The sequence below is a fragment of the Toxorhynchites rutilus genome, chromosome 2 (genome assembly GCF_029784135.1).
Source record: "Toxorhynchites rutilus septentrionalis strain SRP chromosome 2, ASM2978413v1, whole genome shotgun sequence".
In the NCBI taxonomy this organism is placed as follows: Eukaryota; Metazoa; Arthropoda; class Insecta; order Diptera; family Culicidae; genus Toxorhynchites; species Toxorhynchites rutilus.
The window spans coordinates 84,570,348-84,589,006 of NC_073745.1; the positions used below are offsets into that span (position 1 = coordinate 84,570,348).

The window sequence follows — 18,659 nt, forward strand, 5'->3', positions numbered from 1 at the left end:
GCATCCTCAATCTGCACATTCTTTCGTTGATCGGCCACCGGCCAATCAACCGTTCTTGCATCTACTGCATTTCTGGTATACTCACATTGGAACGATCGGGCCATCGAACCTTTCCTGCACACCTCCTGCAGCGCTACGATGTTGAAATTGCGAGCTCTCAATATTTTCGAAAGAATTCGGGTACTCGCAAGAAAATTGAGAGACTTGCAGTTCCATGTTCCGAGTTTCCAATCTCTAATCCGTGTTCTTTGCGTGGGTCTAGTCCGATTGTCCTGACTCGAATTTCTTTGGGAATTTTCTTGTGCGTTTCATTTTTACGGATGGCTTGCAAGTCCTGCACAAACCCCCTGTCTCATCGGAGGACCGGCGTACACAGCCGCCCCTGACATGGGGATCAGACGTTTTTGAGCCGCACCTCCATGGTGAACAGACGCTCGGATAGGCCCCCTTCCCTGTCATCTTCACTATGGTTACCCGTACGGCACCAAAGGGAGGTAGGGATAGGAGTTACTGGACAGGAAGCTAAGAACCACGAATTTAATGCCCGCAGGTACGCGAAGTACCGATGGTATGCTTAGTCGAGTCATTTACCAACCCATACACACGGTTTTCTAGGTTAAATTTCTGGTCGACAACAATCTCGTTTACGTGCTTCCATTCAGCCGCGACAACTCACAGTTTGTTTAAGCCTGGTTTAGAGTTCCCGTGAACGTGAACTTGAACAGGTGGTGGAATAGTACGATTATTTCACGGTGAACTACATTGCGAACAAACAACTCAAAAAATCGTGGTGAATAGAATGATTTTGCTCCTGTTCACGTTCATATTAAAAGTTCGGCTGTAAACATGAGTAAATAAACATCGATCTTCAATAAAGTAATTCGGATAAAATATACAGTTGTTCACGAATAAACCCAAAGCAACGAAATTTTTCAACCTGCGCAGAGATCCGATTGAATGAAATTGCATCCATATCTAAATTTTCATTGAAAACTTAAAATTGCTAAACATATCCTTTTACAGTTCATGGTGAAATAATTTTCAGATTGCCTTGGGACATTCGAACGTGAACATGAACGGGGAAATATTTTGACGTCTATATTCACCACTGTTTTCACGTTCACGTTCACCGAAGTCGGTGAACTATGGTGAGTTCACCATCTCGATTCCACGGTGGAAATTCAGAATCGTTGTGAAATATTGAATGAATCCACTTTTATCAATATGAATTGTGTTTAATCATGTTTTTCAACTAGAAAATGTTTATTCCCTTCGTTTCAAGGTGTTTTCCTCGCGTTTTATATATGGACTGATGAATTATTAACAAAAAAGTGTTTATCCGCGTTCACGTTTACGGGAATTCTAAACCTACCTTCAGTTGAGGCTTCGAAATTTCAGTTACGGAGGTATATCAGTCCAGAACTATCATGATCTGCATGACTCTTAATGCTTTACCATTTGGTTTTGGTCTAAGGAATACAACCCACGAGTTAGTTCCAGGTGCAGGATAGACGTCGACACGTGGGGCGGAAGCGACGGTGGAGAAAGACGAGGACGAATATTGAATGATGAGAGCATGGTGCGGAAACGAAGAGATCGAAAGCAACAGATGATGAATACGGGATCGAGGCTTGCGTTAAAGTGGATGGTTAGGGGTGTTGAAAAGAGATGTTTGCGGTTTTTTATAGGGGTTTTGATGGGATGACTCTTCTTCGGAAGAAAAATCTCCGAAGTAGAGATGCGCTTGAGCGATTTTCCAGCTCCCGTTTGAACAACTAATGGAGTGTCATTTATATCAGAGTCAGAGATCTCCATATCAGAAGCATGTGAACACCCCGAACTATTTGCTTTCTTTTTTGTTATTTCAACCATTTTTGGTAAATTTCTGAATTCATCCTATGCACTAATTCACTCAGTTTATTTTTCATTCGCTTGCGACGACATGGATTCTTCAGCATCAGCAGTTATTTCTTCCTTCACGATCACCTCCGATTCCTGCTCCAAGCCGCTTGTATCACTACCGTGTGTATTTATGTGTCTTCTTTGCCCCGAAGAATTCTTGAATGCTTTGGGACAATGTGGACACGGATAGGGCCGTTCACCTGCGGAGGAATTATCCTATTGAACTAATCATTGTAAGGTAACATTTTTACCAACCCGTATGAACTCGAATGTGCCGCTTTAGCGTGTAAGTATCCGTAAACGCGATTGAGCAATGTGGACAAGGAAATGGTCGTTCACCTGAAAACAAAATCGTGGTGAATGATTCATTACAGTAAAACAAATTTTCCAACCCGTATGAGTTCGAATGTGCTTTTGAAGCGGCCAAGAATGCGCATATGCTTTGGGACAAAGTGGACACGCAAAGGGACGTCCTGCAAAAAAAAAACTGGGGAATGGTTCACTGCAGTGAAACATGTTTACCAACCCGTATGAAGTCGAGTGTGCCGCTTTAGCGTTGCAGGATCCATAAACGCTTTCGAACAATGTGGACAAGGAAAGGGACGTTCACCTGAAAAAAATCCTAATGAATGATTCATTACAGTGGAACAAATTAACCAACCCGTATGAGATCGAATGTGTCTTCGAAGCAGTGAGGAATTTATAAATGCTTTGGGACAATGTGGACACGAATGGGGGCGTTCACCTGTAATAAAAAAGAAGGGTTTGAGCCTAGAGGCACGGACGGAAATTTGACGTAGAACTTTAAGAAGATTTTGTAACGTTTGCATTAAAAAATGGACTTTTTTCGGATAGTGTTAAAAAAACTAAGACAGATAATTGAATTTGATAAATTTCCCATGGAAGGTATTTACGAGGGTCGTTCGAAAAATAAGTTTCAGTGCCTCAGAAACTGCGGAAAAATAAAGTTAAGACAAAAAGCAAGGTGAATTTGTAATCTACGTTTTATTTTCTATTTTTCTACATAATCGTCGTTCGAGGCATTTTTTATAGCGTGGCACGAGTTTTTCTATTCCAAGTACGAAGTGCGTAGCGTCCAACTTTTTGAAGTACTATGTAACCGCGTCACCAATTTCTTCAGTGTTATCGAATCGTTGACCGCCGAACGCCTATTTCATCACCGTACTATTGTGAAGTTTTGGACCGATTAAGGACAAAAGGCCAGGTTTATTGACGAAAGAAGTGTTCCTCATCCACGATAATGCGCGGCCCCATTCCGCTCGCGTAACTCAAGAGCCATTTACAACATTCACATGGACTGTGTTCGAGCATCCTCCTTACTCCCCAGACCTCGCCCCTAGCCTATCGCCTATCACTTATTCCCGGCGATGAAACAGGCGTTCGGCGGTCAACGATTCGATAACACTGAAGAAATTCGTGACGCAGTTACATCGTACTTCGAAAAGTTGCACTACGCACTTCGCACTCGGAATAGAAAAACTCGTGCTACGCTATGAAAAATGCCTCGAACGTTACGGCAATTATGTAGAAAAATAAAAAATAAAACCTAGATTACGAAAATCACCTTGTTGTTTGTCCTAACTTTATTTTTCCGCGATTTCAAAGACACCGAAACTTATTTTTTGAACGACCCTCGTATATTAGCTTACTTGCAAAAGAATCTACGCCCTTGCGAACGGCCTTCCGGCAGTTAACCGGAACATTCGATATGGCGGACGAAAACATACGTGTAGACATATTTTCGAGTTCTTTCTTCATTTTATTTATCAATTCCTTCTCAGTTTTCGCGACAAAATTGTTAGAGTAGATCTTACGCTTCAGGTTTGCCCAGAAATTCTAGATGGGACGCAGCTGGGGGACGTTGGGCGGATTCACCGACTTGGGTACCACGTCGATATTCAGCCGCTCCATCTACTCTAACGATCGCTTCGAGTAGTGGGCCGACGCCAGATCCGGCCAGAACACCGCGTCTTCACCCTTATGGTATTTCTTGATTTTCTTTAATAATTCGTTTACAGGTTTACGTTTACAGGCTCTGTTACTTAAGTTTAAAGGAGCCGAATTCTTAAATATAATTTTAAAACTATATATATATATATATATATATATATATATATATATATATATATATATATATATATATATATATATATATATATATATATATATAAAAGTCCTGCGGTATTTTTTTTTGAATTTTCATTTGTTCATAAAATTAGTTCTGTTTTAAGTCAAATATGCGCCGTTTTGTTCGATGACTTGTTCCCAACGAGATGCCAACTTCATAATACCCCTGTTATAGAAGCTCGCTTCCTTATTGGCAAAAAACAAGGATAGCCAATTTTCACAGGCCTCTTTTGTGGCTAACTTCTGACTACTTTGCTCGTTCGCCATGGACAAAAACAGGTGGTAGTCACTTGGTGCAAGGTCCGGACTATACGGCGGATGCAAAAGAACCTCCCATCCGAGCTCCCGGAGCTTCTGGCGCGTCACCAAAGAAGTGTGTGGCCTGGCGTTGTCCTGATGAAAGACAATGCGGCCTCTGTTTATCAAAGATGGCCTCTTCTTCATGAGCCTCTTCTTCAAGCGGTCCAGTTGTTGGCAGTACAGGTCCGAATTGAGCGTTTGGTCATAGGGAAGCAGCTCATAATAGATTATTCCTTGACAATTCCACCAAACACACAGCAGAACCTTCCTGTCCGTTAATGAGGGCTTGGCCACCGTCTGGGCCGCTTCAGCAGGCTTCGACCAGGACCGTTTGCGCTTCACGTTGTCGTAAGTGACCCACTTTTCATCGCCACTCACCATCCGCTTCAGAAACGGGTCGATTTTGTTGCGATTCAGCAGCGATTCACATGCGTCGATACGGTCAGAGATGTTTTTTTGCGTCAACTTGGCCGATGCTACGGCAGCTACTATGCCGGTCTTTCTCGGCTAATTGCGATTTTGTCGCAATTTTCGACGACAGGCCTTCCGGAGCGTGGCGCATCTTCGACGACCTCTACACCAGAACGAAAACGTTGAAACCATCGTTGTGCGGTGGAAATGGAAACTGTATCGGGTCCATAAACTGCACAAATTTTATTGGCAGCTTGAGATGCATTTTTGCCTTTGTCATAGTAGTACTGTAAAATATGTCGGATTTTCTCTTTATTTTGCTCCATATTAGCGACACTATAACTCACGAACGACTTAACCAAACAAAACACTGTCAAGGACTATATTATAGCGCGCAAAAATACCTTTCCAACAAGCTATAGTATGACTCAATGAATACAACAAGAACTACGCGCTTACAACGACACCTCGAAATACCGCAGGATTTTTTTAACAGCCTAATATATATATATATATATATATATATATATATATATATATATATAGAAGGGTGACATATTTTAGGAGAAGGATGGAATATAAGGAAATTGTAACTCAATTCTTAAATCTATTCGTATATCTGTAGTGTATTTACATTTCAACTTATTCTACTATTTATAGCAAGGGGACAAAGCAAAGGAAGAAAAGGAGGGTAATATTTCTTGATGAACGACGCAACTTCCGGCAGGCACTTCGTACTATAAATTTCCTCGTTCACGGCAGTCCGGAGCAAAAGAAGAGCATCTCCTTCTCGCTGATTTTCAGCCACAGCAGCACCTTCTTGGGGAACTTGGTGTGTGAAATAAACTACGCTTCGAAGCTCACTTCCTTCGTAGGGGAAGTAAAATACGAAGTGCCCTGCCTGCCGTTGCCATCTAGGGTGAGATAGGTTCATCCTATTCAGCCGCTGCGTCATTGCTTGCAGCTCCGAGACCAGTGGACGGGACTTCCACTTCCTGACATGTATGTCCATGTTCGCCAGGTACTTTCTCACTGTTTGGTCGCTAGGTGATTGATGAATTGTGAATACTGTAATTTTAAATCACGAATGGCTTGTTTATTAACAATAGAATACGGCGTAATGTATAACGTACCGACAATTTTCAGAGAATTACCGATCCTATTGGAACACATGCCATCAAAATTCGTTCAGAGCTAAAATCTTCTTCTTTTGGCTGAAGGCTTTAAACTTTTTCAGTTCATTCGTCTCCAGAACTAAAATAATTATCAACGTTAAAACTATTTCATGAAAAAGTCTTATAGTCTTATGTCAAAAAATTGTAAGGGGTTGTATCTAGGACACGACCGCATATTTTCGACGTAGAACTACGCAATTATATTATGCATTCCACTTGTTTACCACTTAGAATATTATTTCAGAATGAATCGAAGTTTTGTAATAGATTATGTTCTTCGTTACAAATAAATTTGATGAACGTCCTAGTACGTATGAGATGATGCCTAGGACTACCAAAATATGTGAACGGAACAATTCCAAACGATCATTGTATTGATTCCCCCAGGCACATCAATTTTGAAGTCCGTGTTAGCGAAACACAACTCGGGGGGAAAAAATTCCCCGACTTACATGTTTTGACAAAGCGGATTCCCCCAGGCACATTGATTTTGAAGTCCGTGTTAGGGAAGGTGGGAACAAAAATAACCCCTACTTGCATGTATATTTGCGAAGCGGATTTCCACAGGTACATCGATTTTGAAGTCTGCGTTGGGGAAACCGTAAATCGGGCCAATCAACCCTTGGCAGTTAGGACGTTTAGATAACGCTTGTCATTTTACAGTTATTCAATTGTTCATCTCATGAAAAATAACATTTTATTAATTGTGATAGACGCGTAGAAATATTTCCCATCAATTGATGCAAACATCTTTCCGATCTGTTAAGAAATGTTCGAGTCATAAGCATTCGAAATACGGGTAGGGTTAGCACACAAATCGGCAGAACAAATGTATGGGAAAAAGAAAGTTCTTCCAGTTTTCATGAATTTAAACCGTTTAGAGATTAGCGAATTGTAGTGTATAGCATATCACACAAATCTTAGAGAATTTCCGATTCGATTGATATGCAAATCATGAGAATTCGTTCACAGTGAAAATAGTTATTAACGTTAACTTTATTTCACAAAAACGTGACGCTTTCTGATTCGGCACCTTTCCTGAAAGACGTAGTTCTACGTCAAATTCGGTAATGTTTTCAATTCAAATTTTTATATCCATATTTCCATTTTCTTTCACTAACGTCAACAAGAATAGCGCTAATGATTGGATTAAATGTATTTAATAGATATTTAATCTACTAGTACCCCTTAACTAGAAAACTATCTAATGTGTAATGTGTCAATCTCCATTATTCTCATCTCATGTTCCTTAGATAATGCAGTTTTCATGATTGTTACATATACAAAATGGTAACGGGCCAGGCGGGCCAACCAAATGAGCCCGGTGGCCGCGTATAGCTGCTCTAGAAGAACCATTTGTTATACGACTGAACTTAACTTTAAACGGTTTGTAAGAGTTGTAGTGGCAGAGAGAATCCGAAATCATTAATTATTAATCCTGTCTATTTGTAATAGTAAACTTTTCAATAAATCAGATAGATAGATATTCCAACAACAACACGAAACACTCGATTTTCTTGTATCGATGTTCATAAATGTACAAAAAAATCCGTCCCTATAAAAATATCAATCGTTCGGTAGCCTTTTTTCTTTAGTTTATTTAATTTAGCTGAATACGAGAAGAAGCCATCATCTCACAGGGCATTTTAAACTTAAGTTTAAATAGCCACCTTGCCTCGCCAATAGTATCCTTGTCTGGAACATTAGGTCATATGAATAAAATGAGTGCTTTACTTGACTTCACTCAAATTCGCCTGTCAAAGCATTCACTCAAGCTTTTACTCACATCCGTATGATAAAAAAACGAGAATTGAGTGTTTACTTTTCGAACATCACAATTCGTATGAATAAAACCGTAACAGTCAAGTAAACACTCCGAAAACTTTGAGTGTGCCTCTAAGCAGACTCAGACCGCACTTCGCAAGGGATCGTTTGGAGAATTACGTAAAATTTAAGTTTATAAGGCATACATCAATATGTACTCTGGGGATTTTTTTAATCTACCATTTCAACCAGTTGTCGATGTTGATGGTATTTATACGAGAAATCGCGCAACAAAAATATACAAAGGGAGACGCATAGGTGACGATGACAATTTCAAGCAACTATACAGATTCTCCCGCGAAAACGTTGATCATTTAGCACAAATTTTTTTAGGAAACGACAATGAAACTAGAGGTGGAGCTCTCGGGGACATCCAGCGAATGAAATGTTTCTTGCGTTACTTGGGAGACCCCGGATTTCAGGTAATCTAATTATAAATAATAGATAAGATATTAATTATTGTCATTAATCTTTAAAACCCAAATATGTTTCAGGTTGGAGTTGGAGAGGATCTGGGTATCCACCAAACAACGGTATGCAAAACTATATGGGCTGTGTGCAAGGCAATTGTTATCAAAGCCAACGATTGGATTCGTTTTCCACAGACGACACAAGAACTGGAACATGAAAAGAAAGTCTGGTTGTCCAAACATCGAATGCCCGGTGCAATCGGGGCTATAGATTGTACCCATATCCTGATAAAAAGACCCAATATCTACAAGGATGAGTTCATTAATAGAAAAGGGCTCCATTCTTTCAACGTACAAGCGACTTGCAATGCCAAAGAGATTTTTACAAGCATTGACTGTAAATGGGCTGGTTCCGTTCATGACGCTCGTATATGGCGGAACTCCGAAATATTGAAAATTATGCAGCAAAACGGATCCGGTGCTCTACTGTTGGCTGATGAAGCATACCCTTTAGCACCGTGGACGATGACCCCGTATCGAAACCCAGTAACTGCTGGCCAAAAACAGTACAATAAGATACATACTCAAGAAAGAGTTATTATTGAAAGATGTTTTGGTCAAATAAAACAAAGATTCCCTATTCTGCAATCTAAGGTACGCGTGAGCACTGAGCGTATTCCAAGAATGATTGCAGCTTGCTTCGTTTTGCATAATGTTGCAAAATATGTTAATGATACTGACTTCGAACCATATTCAGATTCGACCAATTGCGAAATAAATCAAAGTTTGTTCGAAATTTCTGACACGGCTGCAAACACAGTACTGCAACGTGGGAAACAACGTCGTGATGCTATAGCTTCGTTTCTATTAGCCAGAAATTAGAGCGTAAGAAACAAAAACCGGTAATAACTGTGGAATGTAACTCGATTACAATTGGAAACCATGTAAAATCATTGAAACTTTAAATTTCTATCGATGTTTCATCAGAAGACTATGCAATTAAAATATTTTCAGTTTTTCTTTAAGAATATATGAATACCTTAAGTATTGAATAACATAGTATTAACTACGTTCGTTTTTATAATATAAACATGTATTTTTGATATTCGTAACAAGTGTAATGTGTATTCTCATTTTTTTAAATATCCGTTTACATTACTCGTCCACACACACGCACACACATACGCACTTATTTACTTATTCATTACTCAATTCCACATAATTATTGTTTCTCAACATTTTAAATTAAAGTAGAGCTACTTCTTTTTTCAGTGCCAGCAGCTCCATTTCTTTTTTATGTCTCTCATCCTGTTGGACTTTTAGTTGAGCTGTATAATCTTGCTGTGCCTTTATCAGTTTCAGTTGTTGCTCCAATATAGCTCGCTGTGTAACGTTAGTTCTGATCTGCAAAAAAAACAATTTAATCAAATATAGTTAAAAACAAATACACAAACTGTACTCCAGAAAATATTCTAGTGTGGCCGTTCCCTCCCGCACATAATACATTTTTGTATACCTATTTCATTGAAAATAATGTGACCCTCAACATCCCGCTCCTCTCTCTATTGAATAGAGATATTTGAATGCTCCCAAAGACCCATACAAAAAGTATCATAGGACGAATTGGGGAAGGAGGAATTACAATGGGTGATTTATAGGAATGTAATTAATGGACGTTCCCTCGTGTGCATTTGATACACAATAGTAATTCTTAAAAATGTATTACCTTCGTCGACAGAGTATCGTTCAAATGTTCCTCAGTACTTGGAATTGGATCCGTTTCATCCATGTTTTCGACATCATATAATGTAGAATCTTCAGAAATTGACGGACCAGCAAGTGAAGTTGTCGACCCAAATGAAACGCCATCTAAACAAAGAAGTTACTTTCATCATTTACATAAAAGTATAATTATGCAGCATACTTACAACATCTTTTGGACACGCTGGGATTTTCTATTCCACCCATAATGTTAAAAAAATCTGTTTCGTGACTTTTTAATGTGATTTTTTTGTTTCCAGTCGCTTTGGTATCCGTCTTTTCTTTGATTCTCGCCTTCAAATTTTGCACTTTCTTGCTTATCTGTTTTCCAGACATCGAAATCCCGTACTGAATCAGAAGCTGTTCTTCTACCACTTTTAGCGCAGTTTTCTTTTTACGTTTCACTTCAGGAACTTGACTTTTCTCCAAAAGAACCTTTCCATAAAGTTTCAAAACTCTGACGAATATTTCATCTCCGCTTGTTTCACTTGCTCCCCAGCGAGATTTATCTTCATCTTTGTCAGTATCTGGAATGTATATGAAAAAATATATCATAAATGACTTTATGCTAATCAATCTAATTTACCGTATTCGCTCTCGATATACTCGGCGTTTATTTCTTCAAAATCGTTGTTACCGTCCAGATCCATGCTTTTATTTCGCAACGAACGACACCACAAGCAGAATAAATTTCCAACGCTACAAAAATAAACAAACAACTCCATTGACAACAAACCAAACCGATCGTTTTGACAGAGTGAAAGCTATTTTCGAATTCGAACTTACTCCGAGTAAAGCATATCTTTATTCATATCAATATGAGTAAACACTCAAACAGTTTACTTTGCTCAAAGTAGCAAGTTTGTGAGTAAAAGCTAATTTTTATTCATATGGCTTATTGTCTGTGGAGACTCGTGTTAATTATATTGACGGGTGATTAGATATCTCATGACCAGTGCCACAAGTTATCAAAATTTATTTACGAATGAAAGAATGAGCTTTTTCCCAGTGTCGCATGAATTCTCTTCTGTTGAAACTCAACACCACATTTGTCATAATGAGTATAAAACATGAGTCGAGATGCGTGAACATTGTCTGGTATATGGAACGAAAACAGTATGAACGAATTTCGGAAAGCCTGCATTCAGGCACTTTCATTACTGCCAATAATTTCATGTGATTATCACGAAAGGTAAGTTGATCTTCATCGCTTCCAGTGATTTTTTTTGTTGAAAACATGTTTGATTTCCATATTTAGAACAAAAAAAGGACCAGGAATCCGGAAAGGCAACATTAGTTTTCGTTGAGCGTTGACCGTTGTTTGGTGTTGAGCGTATCATTAAACCGGAAATCAAAACAAGATTATGTTCGTTTTTCGTTCACCCATTGCCCATATAATAGGGGGTGTATGCCATTTCCAGCCAATCGGGAGTAAATTCATAAAACATAGCAAGAGTTGTCCATACAATTCTATTGCCGAAGTCGCCAAAAACAAGAATGTTGAGTTATGAATGGCCATGCTTTACCATTAATCGATTTCGCTCTCAATTATTGGCGTTGAATTTTATGATTTGATTTTCACTAACACGCAATGATCTTCAATTACTACGTTACGAATATCATGACGAAAATGAAGATGCAAATGAAAAAATAACTTCATGGCAAGTTGATGTTGATGTTCATTCCAGTGGTGTTCAATGATAGTGTTGTTTCATATTTATCGACTCTCGCTTGAGCAGTAGATTATCAATACAAGGCAGGCTGAAATTCGCCGTTTTCTAGTGTCGTGAACGTGAATATTTTCGGCTCATGCCCGTGAGTGCTCCCTTGTGAAGTTTGTAAGGATTCTGTAGTGAATTGATCCCAACGGGTGTTGTTTATTTTTAAGTAAAGTCAAATGGACAAGTGGAATTTTGGGGATAATAGAGTGTCGCCATCTTCCTCCTTTTAATGTCTCAGCTTCCTGTGGGTTTTTTTTCTGATAAACTTCTGATAAACAGAAAGTATAGAAATATTACACTTGAATTGAAAAAATACATGAAATTGAAAATTTAAAGCCTTCTCGAGAACCAAATTTCAAATTCAAAAAATGAAGCATACATTAACAAAATAAGTCACGCGTTACATGCATTTTGCTTGTGAATGACAATATCGTTATCTTTTTAGTTTTCTCCAAGCTTTTTTTTTAAGTTCGTTCAATCTTTTCGGCGAACTAGTTTTTTCGTACCGTTCGTGAACTATTTGCCTGCCTCTACCTTGGATACATTCGCTAAATTATTTACTTGGTTTACTAAAATCAGTGTTTTTGTTATAATGGAAAAAAATACTGAAAAATTTCCTATCTAATGGTATACGAGGTATACCGAGGCATACCTATTAAATAACGAGACAGCGCGCCTGGAGGGCGCCCTAGAGGTGTGATGGGAAAAACGAATAGTGCGTTCGGTAACTTGAAGTGTCTGCTATAAACGTACGAAAACACGTTTTTGTCACTATAGTAGTTTGCAAGCAGCAGTGGTTTGAATGGAACGTGGTTTGTAGTGCGCGTCGGAAATCATGTGTGACGAGAAACACGAACAACAACGCGCCTGCTCATAACGCGCTGTCGGTGAAGCAATTTTTAGCCGATAAGGGCATTTCAGTGCTCGAACATGCCCCGTACTCGCCAGATCTAGCCCCATGTGACTTTTTCCTATTCCCCAAGATCAAATCCGTGTTGAAAGGTACCCAATTTCAGTCCGTAGAAGAGACGAAGGAAAAAGCGACGCGGCTTTTGAACGCCATCACAAAAAAAGAGTTTCAGCACTGCTTGGAACAATGGAAAAAACGTATGGAAAGGTGTGTGAGGAGCCAGAGGGAGTATATTGAAGGGAAGCATATCGTTGTACCGTAATTTTTAAAGTATAACCCTTTTTCGTAACCAGTCTCGTTATTTAATAGCCATACCTCGTATAGTATAATATATCGCAATAACGATTTTGCGTAATATGCATTTGAAATCCCTTCATTTTTCGCGTAGACTAACCCCTTCTATATAGAAATCAAAAACGTAGTCCTACGTCAAAAAATGTGGTGAATAGTTGATTACAGTGAAACATATTTACTAACCCGTATGAATTCGGGTGTGCTGTATTAACCCTGCAGAATTCGTAAATGCTTTGGGACAATGTTGACACGAATAGGGACGTTCACCTGCGAAGTAATTATCCTGTTGAGACATTTGTTGAATTATTTACTGTAGGAAAACATTTTTACCAACCCGTATGACTTCGAATGTGCCGCTTTAACATTCCACGATCCCTGAACGCACTCGAACAGCGGGGACAAGCAAAGGGACGTTCATCTGAAAAAAAATGTCCTGATGAATAGTTGATTGCAATAAAACGTATTTACCAACCTGTATGAGTACGAATGTGAATTTTGAGCGTTGAAGGATTCCAAAACGCTTTCGGACAATGTGGGCAGGAATAGGAAGGATTATCTGCAAAGGAATTACCCTGCTGAATTGTTCATTATAGCAAAAAAATATTTACTAACCAGTGTGAGCAAGAATATGATATTTGAGCGATGTGTGACATTTAAACTCTTTTGAACAATGTGGACAAGAAAAGGGACGTTCATCTGTAAAAAAATGATGCTACTAAATTGTCCAATGAATATAACCTTTTTCAACCTACCTGTATGAATTCGTATGTGCTGTTTGAATCTGTATTTTGTTCTAAATATTTCTCCACACTTCTCACATTTGAGCGGTTTCTTCCCTGAAATAGATTATCAGTGAATGTTCAGAGAAAATAACACCATGTTCTCACCCGAGTGTAACTGCACGTGGTCTTCATCCGTCAAGCCTTTCCCATGTTTATGACGGACTGAAGGTGAGTTAACTTTCTTCTGCAAAGCACCCAGATCGCTTTTTCTTTGTGTATTTGTTCTAGCAACCGGAATCAGTGATATATCATCGTCGCTTTCGTCCATTATGTTGATGGAGAATACCTCTCCTTGTTCTCCTTTGATGTGCATTTTGGTTTCCTGTTCACTTGGCGTAAAGTTCGCCATTGAGTCTATCTCGAAAGTGTTATTATTATCCGATAGCTCGTGGTCATCTATCATTAACTCTGGCTCCACCTTGATGTTAGCCGGTTTGGCGGTGGGCAAAATTTGGAAGCAGCTCTCGGGAATATTATGGACGATTGTGAACTCTTGGTGGCATTTATCACACGTAGGATAGCTGGTTAATTGGAAAGTGGAACTGCCCAATTTTTGTAGGATAGTTTTCAGCTTCTGCTCTTGATGTTGAGTGGGGACCAGCGCGTGGCGAAGTTCTTTATTGCATACATCAGTACAAAAGCTGCACTGGTCACTGTTGAAATGGAAGGTGGTCAATAATCAAAGTCACGATGTTTTGTTTTGCAATTTATGTACAAAAGTGGAATATTATTCAAGTTGCGGAAAATTATGAAAAAGCATCACAATAAACGTACAGGTTGTTGCTAACAAACGCCATCTCACTTTAGCGAAATCTTATTTATTCGAATAAATTCAAAGTACAAATCTGTCTAATTGCAAACACTTTTCGACTTTCTCATGTTTCAGAAGCAAAACAAAACAAACTTTTTTGACGTAGGACTACGTCTTTCATTTCTATACCGGGGTGTAAAATCAAAGTTTCGAAAACGAAAGCGTTACGCCGGAGACCGAGATTTTGAGTGTTAATAGCTCCTAAACAACTGAACGAAATGGTATGATAAACACTTCATTCGAAAGATAAAATGTCTACGCGTTCTATACTTGTTACTTTCTGATCCAAAAACTTGTTTCAATAGTCTTAAATTTGCTTTCAAAATAGGCTATTGAAATCACCAATCGGTGTATAAGCGAGCGCCGCTCGGAAATCCACTCAGTTCTAATTGAACAGCGATTGGAGCATGTTGTCGCTGTTGTGGTGAAGCTCTTCATTTATCATGAAAGCGCGGATGAACGGTGTCACCAAGAGCCTGTTTGTGCACCTTAGGCCAGAAGGGAATCCATCAGGAGGAGAGTGATGCTACAAACGGTTCCCCGGGAAGATCTCGAAGCAGCCGCTACACACACACACATACACGCACGGAATTCTTTCCGTTTGGATCGAGAAAGATCCGGAAAATAATCTGCCAGTTCCTCTAGGAATATAAAAATACATTCATGTGAAGGAGTTTATTTGAATGTTTTCTATCCATGTAACACTGTGACCAAATATGTTTCAATCAAGTGCTATTAACAAATGGTTATCGAGTTAGCATTAACCACTGGTGGGCTTCCAGTATCGAGGAAAATGTGGAAATATCTAATCGTTACTGAAAATAATCTGCCATTTTACATTACATTCATATGAAAGAGTTTATTTTAATGTTTTCTATCCATGTAACACTGTGACCAAATACATTAGGTTTTGTGATTTTTCAATCAATCGCAATCAACAGGATAGCTTCTGAAGATTATTCTTCCCCATCAGTAGGATATTTCCGTATCCAATATTGGATGCATAAAACCTTGTGCCTCCAACGTAACGCTCTCGTTTTCGAAGTTCTCCAAATATTCATTCAATCAGAATGAATTCAGATTCAACTTCATACAAATGATCTCTAAATTAACGATAGTCCTACGTCACCCTTGCGGTTATACCATAGATATAACCCACTTCCTGTTTTTTGTGTATAGTTTGATGTCTCTGTTTTAATTGACAACTTCAGCCAAGAACAAATAAATAAACCAGGGATGCCACGAAATTTTCTCTACTATTGGCGATCTAACGTACAAATCTACACCTAGGCGGCGCTGCGGTGAAAGTGATGGTTTTAAATTTTGCCATGTGAGCTTATGGAAGGTTTGTAGTTCTTTCCATAAATTACAATGTTATAACCATAAAAGATTATTTGATTGCGATGAGTTTGTAAGAAATTTAATTCTGCGCAATTTTATATATAACATGTTATTTATTTACCTCTTTCAGTAGTGAAACTATAAAAATGTTGACAATAGTTGAATTACAGAAGGAAATTCGAGAGCACAATCAAACACAAGTAGAAAAATGCTAATGTAACCTAAAACTCAAAAACAAATCACGTATATTTTACTTCCGGGCTTTCCAAGGTAGTTCTTGTAGGAGATGAGATGAAGATAAGAGAAGAAATTCTTAAATAATTAAAATAGGTATATGTATATGTAAATATAAATCGATTATAAAATTCTTGTGTTTCATCTGCTCATGGTCTATGGTAAAGCTTTGGCTCTGTGTGAAAGTTAATTCATGGACTACGCATACACACGAGCAAGACGTGAGAATATTCCTCCACAAACAAGGAGAGGAAAATAATATAAGAGCGAAAAGAACCAGCGTTGCCAAATGTCTTTTACAATAATACAGATGCATGAGAAGTATAAATAAGAAAATTGGGAAACATTGGCACCATTGGTCCGAAAGAGTATACGAAAAATGAGCAATTACCGGATATCTCTTTGGCTGATGCATATCACTAGTTCGATGGAACGTGAGTCTCTAGAGTAAAGTTAAAAGAAACGGTCGCTTAATTTTAACGATTCCAAAACGGAAACACGACAGTTCTCACATGCAGGAATCGTACATTTTTCTACTTGTGTTTGATTGTGCTCTCGAATTTCCTTCTTTAATTCAACCATTGTCAACATTTTTATAGTTTTCACTACTGAAAGAGGTAAATAAATAACATGTTATATATAAAATTGCGCAGCATTAAATTTCTTACAAACTCATCGCAATCAAATAATCTTTTATGATTATAACATTGTAATTTATGGAAAGAACTACAAACCTTCCATAAGCTCACATAGCAAAAATTAAAACCATCATCACTTTCACCGCAGCGCCGTCTAGGTGTAGATTTGTACGTTAGATCGCCAATGGCGCAGTCGGTAGCAGTTTTTTTATGTGAGTATAAAGTAGCAAATTGAATAGAATGCAAAAGGAAAACTTTGCAATTGCTTGGTTGTGTGGCGAAAGATCTTTCTTTCGTCAGCCATATAAGTCGTGGGATGTGAAAAATCCATCAGCCACGCAATTGAAAAGTGATAATGTTGACCATGATGAAATCGTGGGACATGTAATTTCACTGAAATCGTGGGACGAAAAATTAATTCGTCGGCCATGAAAGTCGTGGGATAGGTTTCGCCTATTGGCCATGCATTAAATAGAATTTCGGCCATGTTGAAAATGTGGGACATGATACAATTGTAATCGTGGGACGAATGAGACTTCGTTGGCCATGGAAGTCGTGGGATAGGTATTACCTATTGGCCATGCAATATGTTATCGTGGGACGAAAATGAATTCGTCGGCCATGGAAGTCGTGGGATAGGAATCTCCTATCTGCCATACAAATGTAATCGTGGGACGAATATTATTTCGTTGGCCATGGAAGTCGTGGGATAGGTATTACCTATTGGCCATCCAATATATTATCGTGGGACGAAAATGAATTCGTCGGCCATGGAAGTCGTGGGATAGGTATCTCCTATCGGCCATGCAAAACGTAATCGTGGGACGTATAAGATTTCGTTGGCCATGAATGTTGTGGGATAGGTGTTACCTATTGGCCATGCAAGATGTTATCGTGGGACGAAAATGAATTCGTCGGCCATGGAAGTCGTGGGATAGGTATCTCCTATTGGCCATGCAATATGTAATCGTGGGACGAAAATGAATTCGTTGATGCTGATGATGATGATGGCCCGCCTCATACCCCTACAAAGGTTTGAGCAGGATGATTTATCTTATAGATAATATTTATTTTCAAACGTATCAAGAAGCCAGTATTATAAAAACAAAAACAAAGCGAACTGGCTCTGTTGCAGGCATAAATATATATCAATAGAAAATTAAAAATAGGCATAAACTGCGAAAAAACAAACAATGTTCCTATCCATATTGACATTGACTTAGTCATAGTCTCAACTTCAGGCCCAAAGTTTTTTCCAAGGCATGTCAACAAAATTTCCAACCCGGGAAGATCCTTGACTGATTGGGAATTGAACCCAATATCCAAAAGTTTCAACATAGAACATAAAAGAGATCTGCTACAATCAGAAATAATCGATACCACCATCTGGTGAAAGATAGTTTACGACAACTCTGAATGAGCTATCCCAATTCCAGTTTCCACTTCAGACCCTACATAAAATTTCATTGTGTGTAAGTTTACTGCCAGTGTTCATTATTAACATTAGTCCAGGCCCACCAAACGCGCGCGAGGCTCAAACTTTCGTAGACAACGCTCGTTTTTTCTTTTTTTTAATAATCTATAAAACAATGAAAAAAACATCATCATCATCAGTACGAACATGGCAGTTTGAGATACCTGTAAAATTGTTTTTAAATTTCAATAATAACATAATAACATAATATAAAAAAATTAATGCAAAATGTAATCGTGGGACGAAAATGAATTCGTCGGCCATGGAAGGTGTGGGATAGGTATAGGTAGGTAAGGGATAGGTATCACCTATCGACCATGCGTTAGAATAAATGAAATGAAATTGTCCAGGATTAAAGCGTGGGAGAAAAATATTTTATTGTTATAACGTTCAAAATAATTTCGTTAGAAGAAAAACAAACGTTGGAACTAATTTTGTAATATCCTTCGATTTTCTAATTGGAGAGTTCGACTAAAATGAGAAAACGGATCGAGACTTCGTTACTTAGTTGGATTCGGTCCCG

The 18,659-nt window shown here is 38.5% G+C and overlaps 3 protein-coding genes across 4 annotated transcripts; 1 reads left to right on the forward strand and 2 right to left on the reverse strand.

Annotated features, from left to right (window-relative positions):
* Nucleotides 1-1,896: 1,896 nt before the first annotated feature.
* Nucleotides 1,897-14,549, reverse strand: LOC129769966 (zinc finger protein 501-like). 2 transcript variants are annotated; one of them, XM_055772511.1, is made up of 12 exons: nucleotides 14,413-14,549; nucleotides 13,744-14,291; nucleotides 13,609-13,692; nucleotides 13,469-13,552; nucleotides 13,329-13,412; nucleotides 13,191-13,274; nucleotides 13,040-13,123; nucleotides 2,564-2,647; nucleotides 2,429-2,512; nucleotides 2,295-2,375; nucleotides 2,158-2,241; nucleotides 1,897-2,102 (listed from the first exon to the last, which is right to left on the reverse strand). In XM_055772511.1, the coding sequence occupies exons 1-12, from the start codon at nucleotides 14,433-14,435 to the stop codon at nucleotides 1,918-1,920; spliced, it is 1,509 nt and encodes a 502-aa protein (XP_055628486.1). In that variant the 5' UTR covers nucleotides 14,436-14,549; the 3' UTR covers nucleotides 1,897-1,917. The 2 variants fall into 2 exon arrangements, with proteins under 2 accessions (XP_055628486.1, XP_055628487.1); XM_055772512.1 differs by having other exon boundaries at nucleotides 14,354-14,493.
* On the reverse strand, nucleotides 6,062-10,617 carry LOC129769969 (uncharacterized). Its single transcript, XM_055772514.1, has 3 exons — nucleotides 10,099-10,617; nucleotides 9,897-10,039; nucleotides 6,062-9,574 (listed from the first exon to the last, which is right to left on the reverse strand). The coding sequence occupies exons 1-3, from the start codon at nucleotides 10,484-10,486 to the stop codon at nucleotides 9,416-9,418; spliced, it is 690 nt and encodes a 229-aa protein (XP_055628489.1). The 5' UTR covers nucleotides 10,487-10,617; the 3' UTR covers nucleotides 6,062-9,415.
* LOC129769968 (putative nuclease HARBI1) lies at nucleotides 7,644-9,382 on the forward strand. The gene is made up of 2 exons (XM_055772513.1): nucleotides 7,644-8,182; nucleotides 8,255-9,382. The coding sequence occupies exons 1-2, from the start codon at nucleotides 7,913-7,915 to the stop codon at nucleotides 9,050-9,052; spliced, it is 1,068 nt and encodes a 355-aa protein (XP_055628488.1). The 5' UTR covers nucleotides 7,644-7,912; the 3' UTR covers nucleotides 9,053-9,382.
* Nucleotides 14,550-18,659: the final 4,110 nt, after the last annotated feature.

What these genes read in the sequence shown, in the direction of transcription:
- LOC129769968 (XM_055772513.1), top strand. Translation starts at nt 7,913, where the DNA reads ATGTACTCTGGGGATTTTTTTAATCTACCATTTCAACCAGTTGTCGAT. An exon ending in TGGGAGACCCCGGATTTCAG is followed by an intron (nt 8,183 to 8,254) that starts GTAATCTAATTA and finishes AATATGTTTCAG; the next exon opens with GTTGGAGTTGGAGAGGATCT.
- LOC129769969 (XM_055772514.1), bottom strand. Translation starts at nt 10,486, where the DNA reads ATGATATATTTTTTCATATACATTCCAGATACTGACAAAGATGAAGAT. An exon ending in CAGCGTGTCCAAAAGATGTT is followed by an intron (nt 10,040 to 10,098) that starts GTAAGTATGCTG and finishes TTCTTTGTTTAG; the next exon opens with ATGGCGTTTCATTTGGGTCG. An exon ending in ACGATACTCTGTCGACGAAG is followed by an intron (nt 9,575 to 9,896) that starts GTAATACATTTT and finishes TTTTTTTTGCAG; the next exon opens with ATCAGAACTAACGTTACACA.
- LOC129769966 (XM_055772511.1), bottom strand. Translation starts at nt 14,435, where the DNA reads ATGGCGTTTGTTAGCAACAACCT. An exon ending in TCATATTCTTGCTCACACTG is followed by an intron (nt 13,413 to 13,468) that starts GTTAGTAAATAT and finishes ATTCCTTTGCAG; the next exon opens with ATAATCCTTCCTATTCCTGC. An exon ending in GCACACTCGACTTCATACGG is followed by an intron (nt 2,376 to 2,428) that starts GTTGGTAAACAT and finishes TTTTTTTTGCAG; the next exon opens with GACGTCCCTTTGCGTGTCCA.